This window comes from Rhincodon typus, chromosome 26 (assembly GCF_021869965.1).
Source record: "Rhincodon typus isolate 14 chromosome 26, sRhiTyp1.1, whole genome shotgun sequence".
NCBI classification, from domain to species: domain Eukaryota; kingdom Metazoa; phylum Chordata; class Chondrichthyes; order Orectolobiformes; family Rhincodontidae; genus Rhincodon; species Rhincodon typus.
The window spans coordinates 29,789,130-29,806,153 of NC_063357.1; the positions used below are offsets into that span (position 1 = coordinate 29,789,130).

Consider the following 17,024-nt stretch of genomic DNA (forward strand, 5'->3'; position numbering starts at 1 on the left):
GCTCCTGTCAGGTTTCCGAAAGTTTACCTTTTCATAGCCTTGGATCTTTCTGAGACTTTGTAGTGAATTAGTTTAACAATCTGCGAGACCGGTGTGTCTCACGTAATGTGAACTTTTCTTTGCTCACTGTTGTGCCTAGAACCTCATGTGTACCTACACATATCTCTGAGGTACTGTTGGGGTTAGGATAGCAAACAGCCAATCGCCCAGCAAAAAGGAAGTCCAAGCCTTACATTTTGTCAAAAGAAATTCAAAGTGCCTCAATTTTGAAACATCCCTTAGTTTTTACTTAAAACTTAAATTCCTGATACTCAGAATGATCTTTGTACTCCCCTTGGTATCATCTCAATGGCAGTAATATCCTGCTGATTTCTGCATGTCCCAAATTGCACACAGCGATCTCTAACAGTCTTCACACTTTAGATTTATATTGTCTCTGGCCAAGTATCTGGTTTCCTCTTTGTTATAGACGAGTTACGTGCTGAAGTTTTCATACATTTACCAAATTCTTAAGAATTGAAAAGGCCAATAATGATCTCAGGGCTACATCATCTCCTTCATAATGCTTTTCCAGTCTCAAATCTTATCATTTGTCAATTATCTACCTGGTAACAGCATCCTATTCTCTGTCTCCCTGTAACTATTAGGCAATCTATGAGAGACCTTGTCAAAGTTATTCGAGAACTCCAAAAGTGTTTCATCAATTGGAATTTTATGTCCAAAGCAGTAATGTCTTTCAAGTTGATAACGACGAAGTAGGTACCTTTCCTGATTTTTTGTTTAATTATATTTGCAGAAGTTGTACTTTCCTAAATGTCACCCACTGTATCATAAAATAACACGAAAGGCTTTACATCAGATTTTCTGCACAGTTATTACTTCTGTACTGATTGTAGGATGTATGAGTATTTGATTTGTAGACTGAAATTGAGGTAAGAAAATCAATTTAACTGCTGACAAATGTCAAATAATTTAATTTTATAGGGGAATTCAAAATTACTAATGTTCAACATGTCAGGAAATGGAACTGAGCTAAACATAATTTATGTCCTGACATTAATATCTACAGCATTAATAGATGTTTGTCATAACTGTTGATCAATTTTTGTTTAGGTTCTAATCAAGTTACACATTCTGGACTTGCAAAATGAGTGCCATGAAATTGAAAGAAATGTTTATTTATTGACATCACATCATAAACTCTTACAGAAGATTGTTTCTTTCTAAAAAAAAAATTCCAGGTTATGTGGGCAATTTATTTTAATCTCTTGTAGACTGCTCTTAATTTATTCTTTTTTTCAAAGACATTTGTTAAGCATTTATTTCTTGTTATGCTGAATTATCTCATTGATAAATAAATTTATCAGGCTTAGCTTGAATGTAGTAAAGTGACAGTGTGACATTTACTGCCTTTCAGAGCACACAAGAGAGTGTAATTATCACCCTACCTGCATTACACTGTAATAAAGGATAATTATAGGTTCCAGAATGCACAATGCCACCCATAACATGTAGACAGTTATAGGTTTCATTCATCTCAAGGATTCTATCTGTTCTTATGGAATCCACCTTTTTCTGTGAGAATTTTATCAAAAAAACAATTAGGAGAAAGCTCGAATCATAACATTTGATCTTTCTAAAATTGTATCCTTTGTTATTAACATACTGGGTTAATTGTGTTTGTACTGTTGGTGGGAAGTTGCTGGTTGAGTTGAAGGACTAAAAGAGAACAAAACATTTTGCCGGGTATAGGGAAAATCCAGAAAATGAAGGAGAGAGGGAGAAAGAGAGAACAATTCTTAATAAGAGAACAAATATTTCAGTGCTGGTATAAACACCATTTATTTGACCTGTGTCAGACAAGGAATTGCATAGGATGTAACTTGATTGCTGCTAATTCATTTTACTGATTCTGAACAAGCAAAGAGTAATCACAGCAACAGAACAACAATATTGTAATGATAAAAGCATCAGAGCATTAGCTGAGATCAACAACATCAAAACAAACAGATTACTCAATTTAAACAATGTCTTTAGTTATTGGAAAGATCTTGCATTTATTGTAAGCCTCTGCATGTACATTCAATTGAATTGCAGTCACTAATAGGTAGGCACATGGATCAGCCAAATTAAGCAGCTCTAATAATCACAAACAATAGATGAAGTTACCTGTGGAATCTTTGGTTGTAATGATGGCAAAACTGTCAGTTTAACGTATAGCCATCCAAATAAAAGCATATCTCAAAATCCAGCATTTCTGATTATTTCACTGAAGTGGCATGCCCCGAAGGTCCAAAACTTATGCTGCAGTAAAGTCTTCTGCTGAATTATAAGGGGTTTGGAAGAAGTTCTGAAGAAGTTGGGGGTAGGAAAGGGCAACAGGGGAAAGGGGGGGTGCTGGGGGTGGGTGTGTGTTTGGGGTGTGGGGGCTACTTTCACAAAACACAATACCATCTTGACGGAAAATATTTTATGTGCTGCTCTGCTGATTACTCCATATGTATTTGAGAGCAGTCCTCTGCAAGGATCTGGGAAAGTAAAAGGGGTGTACAGTCACCACCACAACCTTCACCAGGGCAAATGGGGATTGGAAATAAATGCTGTCTTGCTATCGTCACTCATATCCCAGGATCAAATATATAAAAGGGTGAGGACTGGAATCATATCCAGTAACTGTATTGCCAAAGACCATGCTTTAAAAGGGACCGAAGGGGAAGACTCACTCCATTTTGTTAAGTACTTTCTTGACACTGGGGGAGAGAGCACGTAATAACTGTATTCCTATATTTAATGGTAAACTTCATCCCCATCCACCTCTCTTGTATCCTCATAGTTGAGAAGCAATTTGGCGTCAGGGTGTAGCCCAAGCATCAACTCCTGAGCCGTCTTTCAGAAAATCTGTATTCGCTGTATTTCCTTCGGATGTCACTGGTCGAGGTTCTGAAAATATTATTTAATAAGTTAATGTTTTTAGATGTTACCTCTTTGGCACATTTGTAGAATTATCAAATTGTCCTACATGTAAGCTTAGCGAGGAAAATTCTTAATTGGTGCGTATTATTGGAAAATACTTGAATTTTGGGGCATGTTGTGAAGGAAATGTCAAAAGTCAGCTTCTCATTAAGTGCCAAATACTAACACCTGAAGCGAATCGGCCAGGCTCATTTATGCTCTAGAGACTCTAGCTTAAGGATAAAGGAGAGCCAAAGCTGCAGTGTTGATTGGCCAGAAGATTAAGGACTAGATGTTTCAGGACATCCTCTCAAAACATACAAGTTATAGTTAGCAGTGAAAAAGCTGACACTAAGGCTTCAAGACTGATCGGCAAGAAGAATGATTTGAATATTAGAAGTTCCAGGACCTTCTGTTAAGGAAACAAATTAAATTCAGAACATATGAATTAGGAGCAGGAATAGACCAATCAGCCCCTCAGATCTTCTCTGCCTTTCAATGTGACCATGACTGATTTGGTTGCAAACTCCACTCTGCATTCCAGCCCTCCCAATAACCTTTCACCCCCTTGCTTATCAAAATTGATCTACCTCTGCCTTAAAATACTCAAAGACTCTGCTTCTACCATCCTTTGATGAAGGGAGTTCCAAAGAACACAACCCTCTGAGAGAAAAAAAGTCCTCCTTACCTTTGTCTTAAATTGACAACACTTTATTATTAAATAGTGACTCCCTAGTTCTACATTCTCCTGAAGGAGATTCCAATGCTCTCCGCATCTATCAAGATTTGTTTCATCAAATTTCCTCTTGTTCTTCTAAACTCCACTGGATACAAGCCTAGCCTGTCCAGTCCTTCCTCATAAGATAACACACCCACTTTAGCTATTAGTCCAGTTAGCCTCCTCCAAACTGCTTCTAATGCATTTACATCCTCAAATAAAGAGGGTAATATTGTACACATTATTCCAGACACGGTCTGATTATTGTCCTGTATAACTGAAGAATAACCTCTCTAAGTTTGCATTCATTTTCTCTAGTAATGAAGGATTTGCTTTCCGAATTACCTGCATATCAACAGTTTGTGATTCATGCACTCGACATCCAGATCATTCTGCATCTAAGAGCTCTGTAATTTCTCACAAATTTGTACTTTTGTCTCTGTACAAGTATGTCCCTTTGTATTTGTCCTGCCAAGATGGACAATTTCTCCACATTATATTCCATTTGTCATATCTTTGCCCTTTCATGTAACCTAACCATATCCCTTTATAGCCTCCTTATGTCTTTTTCACAACTCACCCTTCTATCTATGCTATGGGGTTGGAAATTAAAAATAGACACGTGTCGTAATAACGATATAGGGTGTTGGTAAGGCCACACCTGGAACTTTTGGTCTCTATATTAAAAAAGGATATACTAACATTGGAGGCAGTTCAAAGGAAATTCACCAGGCTGATTCCTGGGATAAAAGGGTTGACTTATCAAGAACGACTAATTAGATTTGTTGAATAGTTGGAGTTGGCTTGCACAGGTAGCCTCAGTAACTAGAATAGGTTTTGAGAGTTACAGAGATCGAGAGGGAGAGAGGTTTCTTGTTCCCTCAACATGGCTGCAGTTACCACGGCTATAACCTGCCTGGACACTTTTGGCAGGACATGGTTAATTTATGAAAAGCTTTCTGTTGAGTTGAAAGGACGTTTTTGAGGATGTTGTCTCAGATATTCCTGGGGAGCTCTGATTTAAGGTGGTATCTCAAAGCCTTAAATGATCAAACTTCAGATTGCTGCTATCTTAACTTTTGTCCCACAAAATAAGGTTAATAATTCTGGAATTCCCTGTGGGACGCTTCTCCAGTGTCTTTTTTGTCTCAAAAGTTGTTTCTGAATTTTCACAACTTTAAGAATCTATTATTTTGTCCAAAGGGTGACCAAATTCTAAATGGTTCCCTTATAGTTGCTACAAGAAGGATGCATCAGACTGTCCAGATATTTTCCAATCAACCCATTCAGAAATGTTATTACACAACTCTGGAGCAGGTGGGACTTGAATCCAGGCCTTCTGGCTCAGAGAAAGAACCAAAAGAACACTCCTACACACACACACGCACACACACATGCGCACACACAGGCACACAAATACATGCGCATGCGCACACACACACGCACACAGACGCAAGCACACAGACGCATGCACACACACACGCAGACATATGCACGCGCACATACACACACATACACATGGACGCATGCGCACACACACACACATACGCATGCACACACACACGTGCATACACACACGCATGCAGACACACAGACACATGCACACACAGACGCATGCACACACACACACAGACACATGCAAACACAAGCAGACATATGCATGCGCATGCACACACACGCAGACACATGCACACACACACACACACACACACAGACGCATGCACACACACACAGACGCATGCACACACACACAGACACATGCACACACACACGCAGACACATGCATGTGCACATACACACACGTGCACACAAACACAGACGCATACACACACATGCGGACACATGCACGTGCACGCGCACACACACGTGCACACACAAACACATGCACACACACATGCAGACACATGCACAAGTACACACACACACGCATGCAAACACAAGCAGACATATGAATGCGCATGCACACACACGCAGACACATGCACACACACGCACACAGACAGACGCATGCACACACACATGCAGACATATGCATGTGCACACACACACACACGTGCATACAAACACAGACGCATACACACACATGCAGACACATGCATGCGCACGCGCACACACACATGCACACACACACAGACACACACAAACAGACCCATGCACACACAGAAACACATGCATGTGTACCCACACACATACAGATACATGCGTGCACACACACAAAAATAAACACACACACACACAGATGGTCACACACAGAGAGACACATACACACATGCACAGAAACAATCTTGGCTGATATGAATCAACAAGAATCAGTTATGCAACTTCTTGCAGCCAATTTTACATACTCTATTCATTTTTGGTTTTAAAAAAAGTCAAATTAACCTCTTTATTAAATATAAAATGTTACAATTACATGCTATATAGTCTAGTGTTATAGCTTTACCAGCTAGGTGCCTCCGATTTAGGAATACCTGGTGCTGTCCCTGCATGTTGTCCTGAACTCCTGCTTGATCCAGGCTTAAATTCCTAGCTGAATGGTCGTGGTGGGGTGAGGGAATATGTTGGGTCATGAGTATAAAAGCTGTTGTCGAATACTATTCTGTGGCTGATGCTCCCCACCGGCTCAAGAATGCCCTGTTCTGAACTTTTAGGTCTGTTCTGAATCCATCCCATTTAGCACAGGGGTAGTTGTGCTACACAATAGAATACCGCATCCTCAGTGTAAATTTGGCACTTTCTCCACAAAGATAGAGCATGGTCACCCCTCCAGCGGCCACCCTCTGGGGAAATTATCAGATAATTGCAGACTGTGAAAAATATTTTTCTTCTTTTTACTCCTTTAAGTCACTTATTACAAAAACCTATCTATTTGACCAAAATTGTTATGTGACATGGAAGAATCTTTGTTGATTCTGGTTCTGACCATTTCTTTACTCCCTTTTAAGTTAGCAGACAGTTTGCTTTGATTAATAAACAATTAATGTTTGATTAAAGTTGCAAGTCTTAATTTCAAAGTTTTTGCACTGGGTTTCAGCTCTTACCTGTACATCTAGGTGGTGCAGAGTTCCATTGGCCGTTATTCAAACATTTTAGGGTATCCTTTCCAATCAACTTGAACCCTGAGTTACAGGTGTATCTGACCAAAGATTTACAGATTGAGAAATGGGCATCAGCAACAACAGGGATAGAGCCACAGGGGGTTACTGCAAAGGGAACAAATAGAAGCTGTCAAGATTGGAAGTCTAAATATAGAGGAAGTGTTTGAGTAAATGTTATAAAACAATAATATTTCTAAGCTTTGCTCCCTGAGTATAAACACAGCTTCCGTATAATCTAACATTCTGTTGCATATTTTTATGGAACGGTAATTCTTTATTAAAACGTTAATAAATTCATTCTATCAATCTAAACAATGCTATTGAAATGCTAGAGTGAATGATTTTGATTTACTGAGTGGTTTAATAACAACATCCATACATTTGAGGAGTCATATTGGACTAGAAAAGTTATCTGTGTTTCTCTTTCCACAGACATGTCTCTCCAGCATTTTCCACATTTGTCTGAGATTCCAAGTATCAGTACTTTGCTTTTATTCCATGAATTTGGGTCAAGCCACATTGATTGAGAAGAAGGCAAGGCCAAGAACTATCTTCAGCCTTGCGCTTCTTTCTAACACTGCTTATTGCATGTTAAGACTAAATACTGTAATACATAGCATTCTGTGATATCCCAGGCTGAAATTTCATATTACATTATTGAGGCCATTCTATTAACCCTACCACCTAATGCTAACTGGTCTACACCACATGCACATGTTTCTAACATTTAGCAAAGCTAGATGACTGGCTTCTGCCTAGCTCTCCATAGGTTTTTCTCTGTTCTGTCTTAAATCCACCCACACTGTGGTGCTAATACCCAGTGAGGACATCATCACAATATTACTCCAGGGTCTTAATGCCCTTACACAGCAATTGCCAGTTCGGGTAACACCAAAAGAAGATTTACTTATAGGCTTTGCATAGACAACTTGAGTCATGAGGAGACTTAATCAGTATTGCATTCCTTTTGGCTAATTTGCATACTGGGGAAAAGGAAATGGATAAGACTTAATTTGAATTGAGATTTTGTATAGTAAATGCTTATTCCTCCACAGTCTTGCCTTTCTGTATCTCTGTGATCTCCATCTAAGTACTCTGCATCACTCAAATTCTGACCTCCTATGCAGCCTCAGATTCTTTTGTCCTGCTATTGGTGATAGTGCCTTTATCTGTCTAGGCCCTAAGATCTGTAATTCCCTGTCTAAATCTCTCCAAATCTGCATCTGTTTCTTTAAGATGTCCTGTAAAACTTACTTGTTTGACCAGTCTTTTGATCATGGGTTCTTCTGTCTCCTTCCTGAGCTCAAAGTCAAATTTGACACAAAGGAATTACAGACAGCTAGTAAATAAAATATTTTGCTCAAGTAAGAAGGTGCACTGAAAACAGGAAACAATGAAGGCAGAACTGACTAGGGTGAACTGTGAAACTAGGTTAAAAGATAGGTTAGTGGAATTGCAAGTGAATATTAATAACTCTCATAAGAAGTGGTGGCAAAATAATAGATGCTTGGTTATAATTTTTCAAAGTTCCTTAGTTTCAGAAGGTCGCAATGGATTGAAAAATAGCAAATGCAACTGCTTTTCTCAAGAAAAAAGCAGGCTAAAAGCACAAAACTAGAAAGGCCAGTCAGTTAGCCTAACATATATCAAAGTGAAGATACTACAATTCAGTAATAAGAAGCTTGTGGCAGGACACTAATAAGGTCAAAACAGAAAGTGCCAGGGAAACTGGCAGTGCCAATGAAGTGAGAAACAGAGATAATATTTTGAATCCAGTACTACTCTTCCTGGGAATTAGCTCAGAAGAAGAGTCATATTGAACTGAAAACATTAGCTCTACTTCTGTCTGCACAGATGCTATTATAACTGTTGAGCTTCTGCAGCACTTTGCTGTTATTTCAGATTTCCAGCATCTGTAATACTTTGCTTTCATTTAGAAAATTGTGATGTGATCAGGCAGAACCAACCAGGCTTTGCGAGGGAGATCATGTTTAATTAATCTATTAGAATCTTTTGACAAAGTGACATTTACAATAGACAGAGGGGACAACTTTCTCCCTATCTGCCCTGTCAATGCCCCTCAGAACTTTGTATACCTCAGCCTTTTCTACTCCAGTTATCAAATCTCTCTTCATAGCTGAATTACTCTAGTCTCGGCAACATTTTTTGAAATCATTTATGGGATGAGGACATCACTGGCTAGGCTAACATTTATTGCTGAGAGAGCAGTTAAGTATCAATCACATTACTGTGGGTCTAGAGTCACATGTACACTAGATGAGGTAGGGATGGCAGATTTCCTTCCCTGAAGGATATTAGTGAACCAGATGTTTTTTTTCTGAAATTGACATTGGATTCACGGTCATTGTCAGAATCTTAATTCCAGATTTTTTTTAACATGCTGTTGAATCTCTTCTGCATGTTCTCTGATGTATCACATCCTTTATACAGTGTAGTGAGGAGAATTGCACACATCATTCCAGCCATGGCCCAACTAATGTCCTCAACTATTTATAATATATACCAATTACTTGGACGATGGGACTGCATGTATGATATTTAAATTTCCAATGTAGGAAAGTAAGAATCATCATAGAATCCCTACAGTGTGGAAACAGGGCCTTCGGCCCAACAAGTCTACACCGACCCTCAGAGCATCCCACCCAGACCCATCCCCCTATAACCCACCTAATCTACACCTCCCTGAACACTAAGTGGAGGTAGCAAGTCTCAGCCTGGTTAAGTGAATGGGCAAAAAATTGGAAGATGAAATATAATGTGGGTATGAATGAACCTTTGGCAGGGAAAAGAGTTGCGAAGTTGCTGTGGCAAGTTTTTGTCTCCTTTTTAGGAAAAAAAGAAATGTAATTGCTTTAGAAACAGATTGGAGATGCCTACTTTACTCATTCCTGGGAAAAAAAATCTAATTGTATGAAAAAAAGACTGAATAGGTTAGACCTGTATCCAGTGAAATTTAGAAGAATCTCAGGTGATCTTTCGTTTTAAAGAAGATCTTGAGAGGTCTATATAAGATGGATACCTGGAGGATGTTTCCTGAGGAGAAATATTTCTATTAGAATGTCGACACCAAATGATTAAAGGACTAGAATTAAAGTTATGTTATTCAATGTTTTGGTTTCTTTTCAATTTGAGGAGATAGTAGCAAAACCTGTTTCAAGAGTCAATGATAGTTTTACGAGTTTTATTTCATTTAACACAATCACTTAAACAAACCCCCTCTGTCAATTGCATGTTAAAAATTTAGTTGAATTCACAATATGCTTTGTAGGTCTCAAATATCAAGTCTCATTCTGAACATCCTGACATTAAATATTACGACTGGTGAAAGCAGCATTATCGGACATGGTTGCTCAGAGCTTAAAGATGCACTGGTACATCAATTCCCAGAGAACTGGATGCCTCCACGCAGCATTAAGTTGATCTGTATTCTTTTAGCACATTGCAGGGCCGATCTTGACATTTTAGGAGAAAACAAAAGAAGGCAATAGAAATAAGGTTGCCTAATGTGGAATCTCTTATGTCCAATCTATCATATATCAGCACAGTTGTTGAAACTGCTTATTAGCTATCATCAGTCACTAACCCAGTTTTAGGAGAAACACAATGAACCCAATATCTTTGGTCAGAATCCTAGGAAAGGTCCAACAGTGTCATACCATTAGTATTCTCTTTCCAGGCACTCAGGTCTACCCGTGGAATATGTTTGCACTTGACATATCCTTCTGGATATGGCCTGTACCTAAACACATCCCGAGGGAGTTCTTCAATCTTGCTGTTCTCACAGATCAGTCTGGAGAATGAAATATGTTGAAGAGCCTGCTGCTGGTTAGCAGTAAAAACGCCTTTGTTTTGCCACCAGAATCTGAAGCACAAAGAACAAGATTATTCAGAAGGATGTAAGTGCTCTGGCCTACATTTATCTCTCAAACAATCCCAACAAAGAAAGACTAACCAGATATTGGTACTTTTAAAATTTCACTGGGAATAATTGTTAGCTTTGCAACAATCACTCTACAATGTCATTCATCTATGTGAAGAATTTGGGACATTTCCAAGAGACGTGGAAGACACTCTTTCTGAAGAAGGGTCCCAACCCGAAACATCAACTTTCCTGCTCCTCTGAGGCTGCCTGGCCTGCTGTGCTCCTCCAGCTCCACACTGTGTTATCTCTGATTCCAGCATCGACAGTTCTTATTAACTCCATCATAACAACTGCTTTCTTGTTCTATTCTGCAGTTTATACCTGTTAGCACTAAAGGGCATTGAGAACTAGTCCTCACCTATTCTCTCAGCTATGGTTAATATATGGGATCAAAAGACATTATATAGGAATAAATGCGTTCAGATATATTAAAATGTTGAAATAGTTCATCATGTTGACTTGCCTAAGTCTTTCTTAACTCAGGAGTTCAGACTCTGCATCTGTCACATGGGACCTGGGTTGGTACAGATACACCTACTCTTGCATTACCAAAGCCTGGAGGCCTATTGATGGGTCTCGGGCCTGAAATGTGGCATACATGTGAAGGAAATAACACTTTCACAGTCGCATTTTTCAGCAGATCTGTGACATGAGGCTCATGGTCCACAGCTTTCTGATCTGAAAGGGAAAAGGGAAGAGAAGCTAGCTTTTTTTATGGTCCACAAACCTCCTCTGGCATTCCATGTCTGTTTGTCAAGGGTTGGGGTTGCAAATATTCATCAATACAAGGACGTATGGGTCAAGGATCCAATGGTAATTTTAATCGTGATAATGTTGGAAATGGCTGAAATTCTAGAAACTGCAGTTGAAAGGATGTGCTAAACATGATACTAATGTTGTTGCAAAGGAGCTGGGTGTGGTGATGCTGAAGGTTATGGTGGTAGATGTGAGATGAGTAGTGGATGAGATGGAAGAGTTAGTGCTAGAAATGCCAACCTTTGATCCATGTTTTCATTAATCGCTGAGAAACAAAATTTCGGCAACTTCGAGAGCAAAACTATTTCATTGAAATGAGAAGAGTGCAACAAGGTATACAAATTGATCACTTTGAAAGTCTCAACACTTCTCTTACCTGTCTCCATCTCTCAGGTTCTTGAATTGTTGTCCTATCAAACAGGCGAACAAAGGGCCTACCCTGCCACCCTCCATGAAGGGTTCTGAGATGCCCCCCACCCACACATCAATGTTATCCGGGCTTCCATACAAGTTAAGGAGATTAGTTGCAAGTTCCATATTATTAAGAACGAGAGAAAGATCCACAATATTTTGGGGCTCAGAAAGTTCACAGAACCTTCGCCATGCATTGTAACCTGGATTTAAAATACAAGGCAAAATTAGTGCAAGAAAATACAAAGTATGCAGATTTTACTAATTTCAAATTAAGCACAAACAAGGCTATTTCTCAATGTGATGGCTGATCCATGTGGATTTTGTGCTTAGTGATTTATAATCAGAATGTGCAGAGAGGCAGTAAAATCATCAACAAATACACTTGAAACTGAAAGAGCTGAATTAGCAAACCAGCTTTCCACTGTAGTTATTTTCTATTACCTTGAAGCCCATGGTCCCGAGAGCGCTGTATGTTTATGGCAGACAGGTCCAGGGCTATATGTTGTGGTGGTACAATCAGCTTCTCACGCAGTTCATCTGGCATCATGGAGCTTTGAGACTGCAATTTGGCAGGGTAACCAAACAAGCCCCGAATGATTGGATCAATTCCACCTAAAAATTTAAACACATTTCTATTTTGATTTTAATTCTTAATTCTTTTCAGTAGAATGGTTGCAACTGGCTGTGCTATTTTTGCATTTTACATCTTCTTAAATCTTCACCTTTAAGCTGCTAACCTAGAACTTGAAGTTGTGCATCAGTATTAGTACAAATCAAAATTACTGATCAGATACACTGCAATTGACTTCTGTCTGATTTTGGAGGATTTGATGGGTCACTGCAGATATATTTTATATTAATCTGTACAGAAAGCAAATGTGGAGAGTGGAACGGGGGAGTCACTCAGGAAGTAAGGGCAAATAAGCAAAGATATGTGAGCAATGAGAGGGAAGAAAGATGCCTCTATCATTCCACTGATATTGTTGAGTTAAAAATGCAATAGATTATTAGATGGATAGGATGCCTGGATGGCTGGGCAATTTTGGGGGGACCACTTTACCAGATTATTGCCCAGGTGAAGAAGACAAAAACTTACTGCCAATGATTAAATGGAATAGGTTGAGAGTGGCAGTTCTGATTTAATGTGAATAAATGTAAGGTAAAGATTCTGGGAGAGATTCAACCAAGACTTGATGGAAGGACGTTGAAGAGAGGACATGAATAGAGGGATATGGGCACTCAAATTTAATTCCCTTGAAGTAAGATCAGATTGTTAGAACCATAAAAAAAACTGATTGTATTTTGTATTTGTAGATAAGGGCATAGAGTTCAAAAGTTAAGAAATAAATTGTAAATTTGTACAAAGAATTGGCTAGGCCATAGTTTGAGTACTGAGATTAGCTTTGGGAAGTGATGTAATAAGATATTAAAACACAAAAGAATATATGGCAGATTTAATCTGAGACAGGTGACTATAGAACAGAGGGGTACAATGAAATAATCTGAGTCGATTTCCACTGGCAGAGAAGAGACTCAGAGGTGATTTAGTAAAGTTAATTGTTAAATTACGAAAGGTTTTGATAAAATGAAGAGTGGATTACTTTGTCTAGTTAGGGAGACAGTGATGAAGGGTTGTCCATTTTGAATTTTTGATCGAAGAGTGAAGTTTCTATTATGTAGGAAATTATAAATACATGGAAGGCTTTGCAATGCAACTTAGATGGGGATAATTGCATCACTTACAAGAATATTGGGTAAATAATTGAAACAGAGGGCGATATGGAGTTATGTGGGGAAGGGATAACATTGACACCAGTTTTGACTTGTTTTAAATCATTTACATAGTAAGATCACAACAAGTAGGAGCAGTGATCAGCCATTTTGGCTGTTGAACCAGCTCCCCCATTCAATGTGGTAAAGATTCTTCTTCAGGGTTTGAGTGAAGATTTGTAGCTCGGGTGCTGATTGTAGATGTTGGTGTGTTCGCCGAGCTGGGAGGTTTGATAACAGACGTTTTGTCACCTTACTAGGTGACATCCTCAGTGCTGTGGAGCTCAGATGTCCTTGGTTTCAATACACACAGATGAGAAAAACCACACTTTCAACTGGGACAACACTACCGTCATAGGGCAAGCTGAACAGAGGACAGCCAGGAGATTCTTGGAGGGTTGGCATTCATCCACAGACTCCATCAACAAACACATTGAATTAGACCCGATATACCGACCAATACAACACACAACCAGAGCCGATCCCTACTGGAAGCAGCAAAAACCAGACCATATAAATTCGAACCAGCACAATACAACAGCACTTCACAGGAGGCTCCACAGCACTGAGGATGTCACCTAGTAAGGAGACGAAACGTCTGCTATCAAACCTCCCAGCTTGGCAAACACACCAACATTTACAAAGATTCTTCTGATTGTGGTCTTTATTTTCCTGCCTGCCACTCATAGCCCTTGCTATTGTAAAATATCCATGGGGTTGGTTAGATGCTGGGGAAGATACCACTGCCATGATTCTCATCATATTCAATTGTTCGATTGTGGGTGTCAATTACCTGAGTGACACAATAGTGCACCATTTTATAGTCACTCCTACACCCACTTGTTGCCCCATTGTGGGAGGGATGGTAATGAGAAGGCGGTACATATAAAATCTGGACTCAGAGGAGATATACAGAAATAATTTAGGTTTAACTACTTGATAGAGGTTAGTGTATGTATTAGCTAGTGTATGACTGAGAGTAATCTTTAGTGCAAATACATACATATGTCATACATTTAATTATATTGTGTAAGGATATGAAAAGAGTTTGCTGTTAAAAATAGAACATGTTGTCAGATAGACTTCAGTTTCATTTCTGATCTTGTACTTTCCAACTTACATTTCTAACTCATGCCATACCTGGTTGTGAGTGTTTGATGCAACAAGGCAGAGAGAAATTTATTCTGTATCTAACCTGTGATTTACATGAGTGCTTGATGGGGCAGTAGCATACTGTTTCCAATTTTATCTATCTGGGAGAGCTGCTTATTAATTCTGGAAGCTAAAATTAGACCGTTGTTCTATAATACAGCACTCACATAACCAGAAGTGCATTAATAATTTGAATTGGTTGATATTCTATAGTAATCTGAACTGCTGCTTATTTCAAGGGGGAAAAATAATGTTGAGTACCTTTCCCAATTAAATTCCCTGGAGCGAAGAAGGTGTCATGTAGGAGCATGCTGGGATACCTTGAGTCCTCCTGGTATTTTTCATTAAAACGTTTCATGATTGGCTGGATCGTGACATGCCCAAAGCGCATTGCAGCTGTAGCGAAAACATTAGACAGCCTGGGATCTACTGACGCATTGTAACCTTGGTATTGACGGAGATATTTCTCTGTTGCATCCTTACCAATTACTAGGGGAACATAATCCCTGTAATTTATAATCTGTCAAAACATAATTATTAATATTTACAAGTGATGAACAAGTTTAGCCTTTGGAATAATTGCTACAGATTGTCTGTAAATTTTTTGCCAGGTTTTCTTATTCTTCCTCGCTGTATTCCTTTGTATGATTGTGCTTTGATTAAGTCAAGTGTTGTGAAGTTGGGTAGACTATTTGATGTTTGTAAAATGATAGGGGGGCAGAGTGTGTGGTCCCTTTAAAAGATAACTTTTTTCAGGCTTGATGCACAGAGAGTTCTTGAAATTGAAACATTGTATTAAAAGGCTATACTGTTACCAGGCAAAGCAGCATTTTTACCAAGAAAACAGGTTTTTGAATTTAGCGAATTAATTTAAACCAGACCCTAGATACAAAAACCCAATTAAATTTAAATCTGATGGTTTTGACAACCTAGGAACAATCCTATTATAAGAAATTAATAGGTCATCAAGGGGATAAAAGAAGAGGGCATTTCAAAATTGAGGTGAGAGTCAACTGTCATCTGTCAAGAGAACAGCTCTCAAGTTTGAAAGAATCACTGGTTCTCACAAAAATCGCTTAACTCTCAGATTAAGCACCATCTAAATAAAGGTACTACTGCACTCTTAGCTAATATTCCTGACACACGAATTCGATGGAGAAAGGCGTTCCTGAATGGAAGACAGCAGAGAAGGCAAAAAACATTCCAGAAGACTTATCATGGATGTAATTTCGAGAGATTAAGTTTTAATTTTTTTTCTTTTTACTTTGGTTTATATAAGTGGGAATTATATTTATTGGAACAGCATACCATTAGAATTTTGTTTTATTCGGGAATAGTTGGTAGTTAAGAGGGGAATTTTTTGGTTTATTTGTAGTTCTGTAAATTTATTCACTGTTAGAGTTGGATAAATAAATTACTACTTGTTGCTTGTAAAGTGAGTATCAGGGATTTCTTCCATTTAACCACTCCTTTATAACAGATTGGATGTGAGAGACAGGTTGTGCCACTTTTCACCCTTCCTTTAACAGATTAATGAGGTGAAGCAAGCTTCTCTGAGTGTTTTGGTTTTAATTATCAGAGAGGTGATGACCACTCCTCCGTATCACAAGTAAAAAATCAATTGTACAATCAATATTAATCACTAGTAACATTATTAGCTGTGGACCTACTCCCCTCCACCCCACCATCAGTGTAAAGCTGGAGTTGTGCCTGTGAATAAATGCTCCAGTCAATCTGCAAGAATCCGGGGAAAGCATAGTCCTAGGGAAGAAAAGCCAAAAGTTGTTTAGGCAGCCTATGACAGAGTGGCATCTGAGGGAGTTCTGAAGCTAGGATTTCTAGTTCTGAAGCAAGAGAAGAAACTGGAACCCTTGGAAAAGTTTTGATGAGATTTGGTGATCCACCATGTCAGTAACATTGGTGGTGTGGGTGAAAAGTGGGAAGCTTGCTGAGAAATTTGCAGGATTTATCTTAGTGTATTAGCTCTTTAGTATACTCTGTAGTGTGCTTCAGTCGGGCATCTTTATTCCCATTTTACCTTAAACCTAATTGGGTGTTGGATTATATTGTATAGTAGATTGCACTGATCAAACTTTGTACAGTGGCTTAATATTGTTTCAAATGCATAAAATCGTGTGCCCTTTCTGTCTTAGTGTGTCACACTTTAACTATTTTAAAAATAACAGAAATGAGTGACTTGTTATGATCCCAGTAAAGACTGC

At 38.8% G+C, this 17,024-nt stretch overlaps 1 protein-coding gene across 1 annotated transcript in view; it reads right to left on the reverse strand.

The window, feature by feature from the left end:
- Window positions 1–1,861: 1,861 nt before the first annotated feature.
- LOC109913296 (lactoperoxidase-like) overlaps window positions 1,862–17,024 on the reverse strand; it is a 25,085-nt gene continuing 9,922 nt past the window's right edge. The window contains exons 5-10 of the mRNA XM_048612372.1: window positions 15,064–15,322; window positions 12,322–12,492; window positions 11,843–12,080; window positions 10,445–10,650; window positions 6,711–6,872; window positions 1,862–2,940 (exon numbers count right to left, since the gene is read on the reverse strand). Coding sequence (XP_048468329.1) covers window positions 2,852–2,940; window positions 6,711–6,872; window positions 10,445–10,650; window positions 11,843–12,080; window positions 12,322–12,492; window positions 15,064–15,322 — 1,125 coding nt within the window. The 3' untranslated portion in view covers window positions 1,862–2,851. The remainder of the gene's footprint in view (window positions 2,941–6,710; window positions 6,873–10,444; window positions 10,651–11,842; window positions 12,081–12,321; window positions 12,493–15,063; window positions 15,323–17,024) is intronic.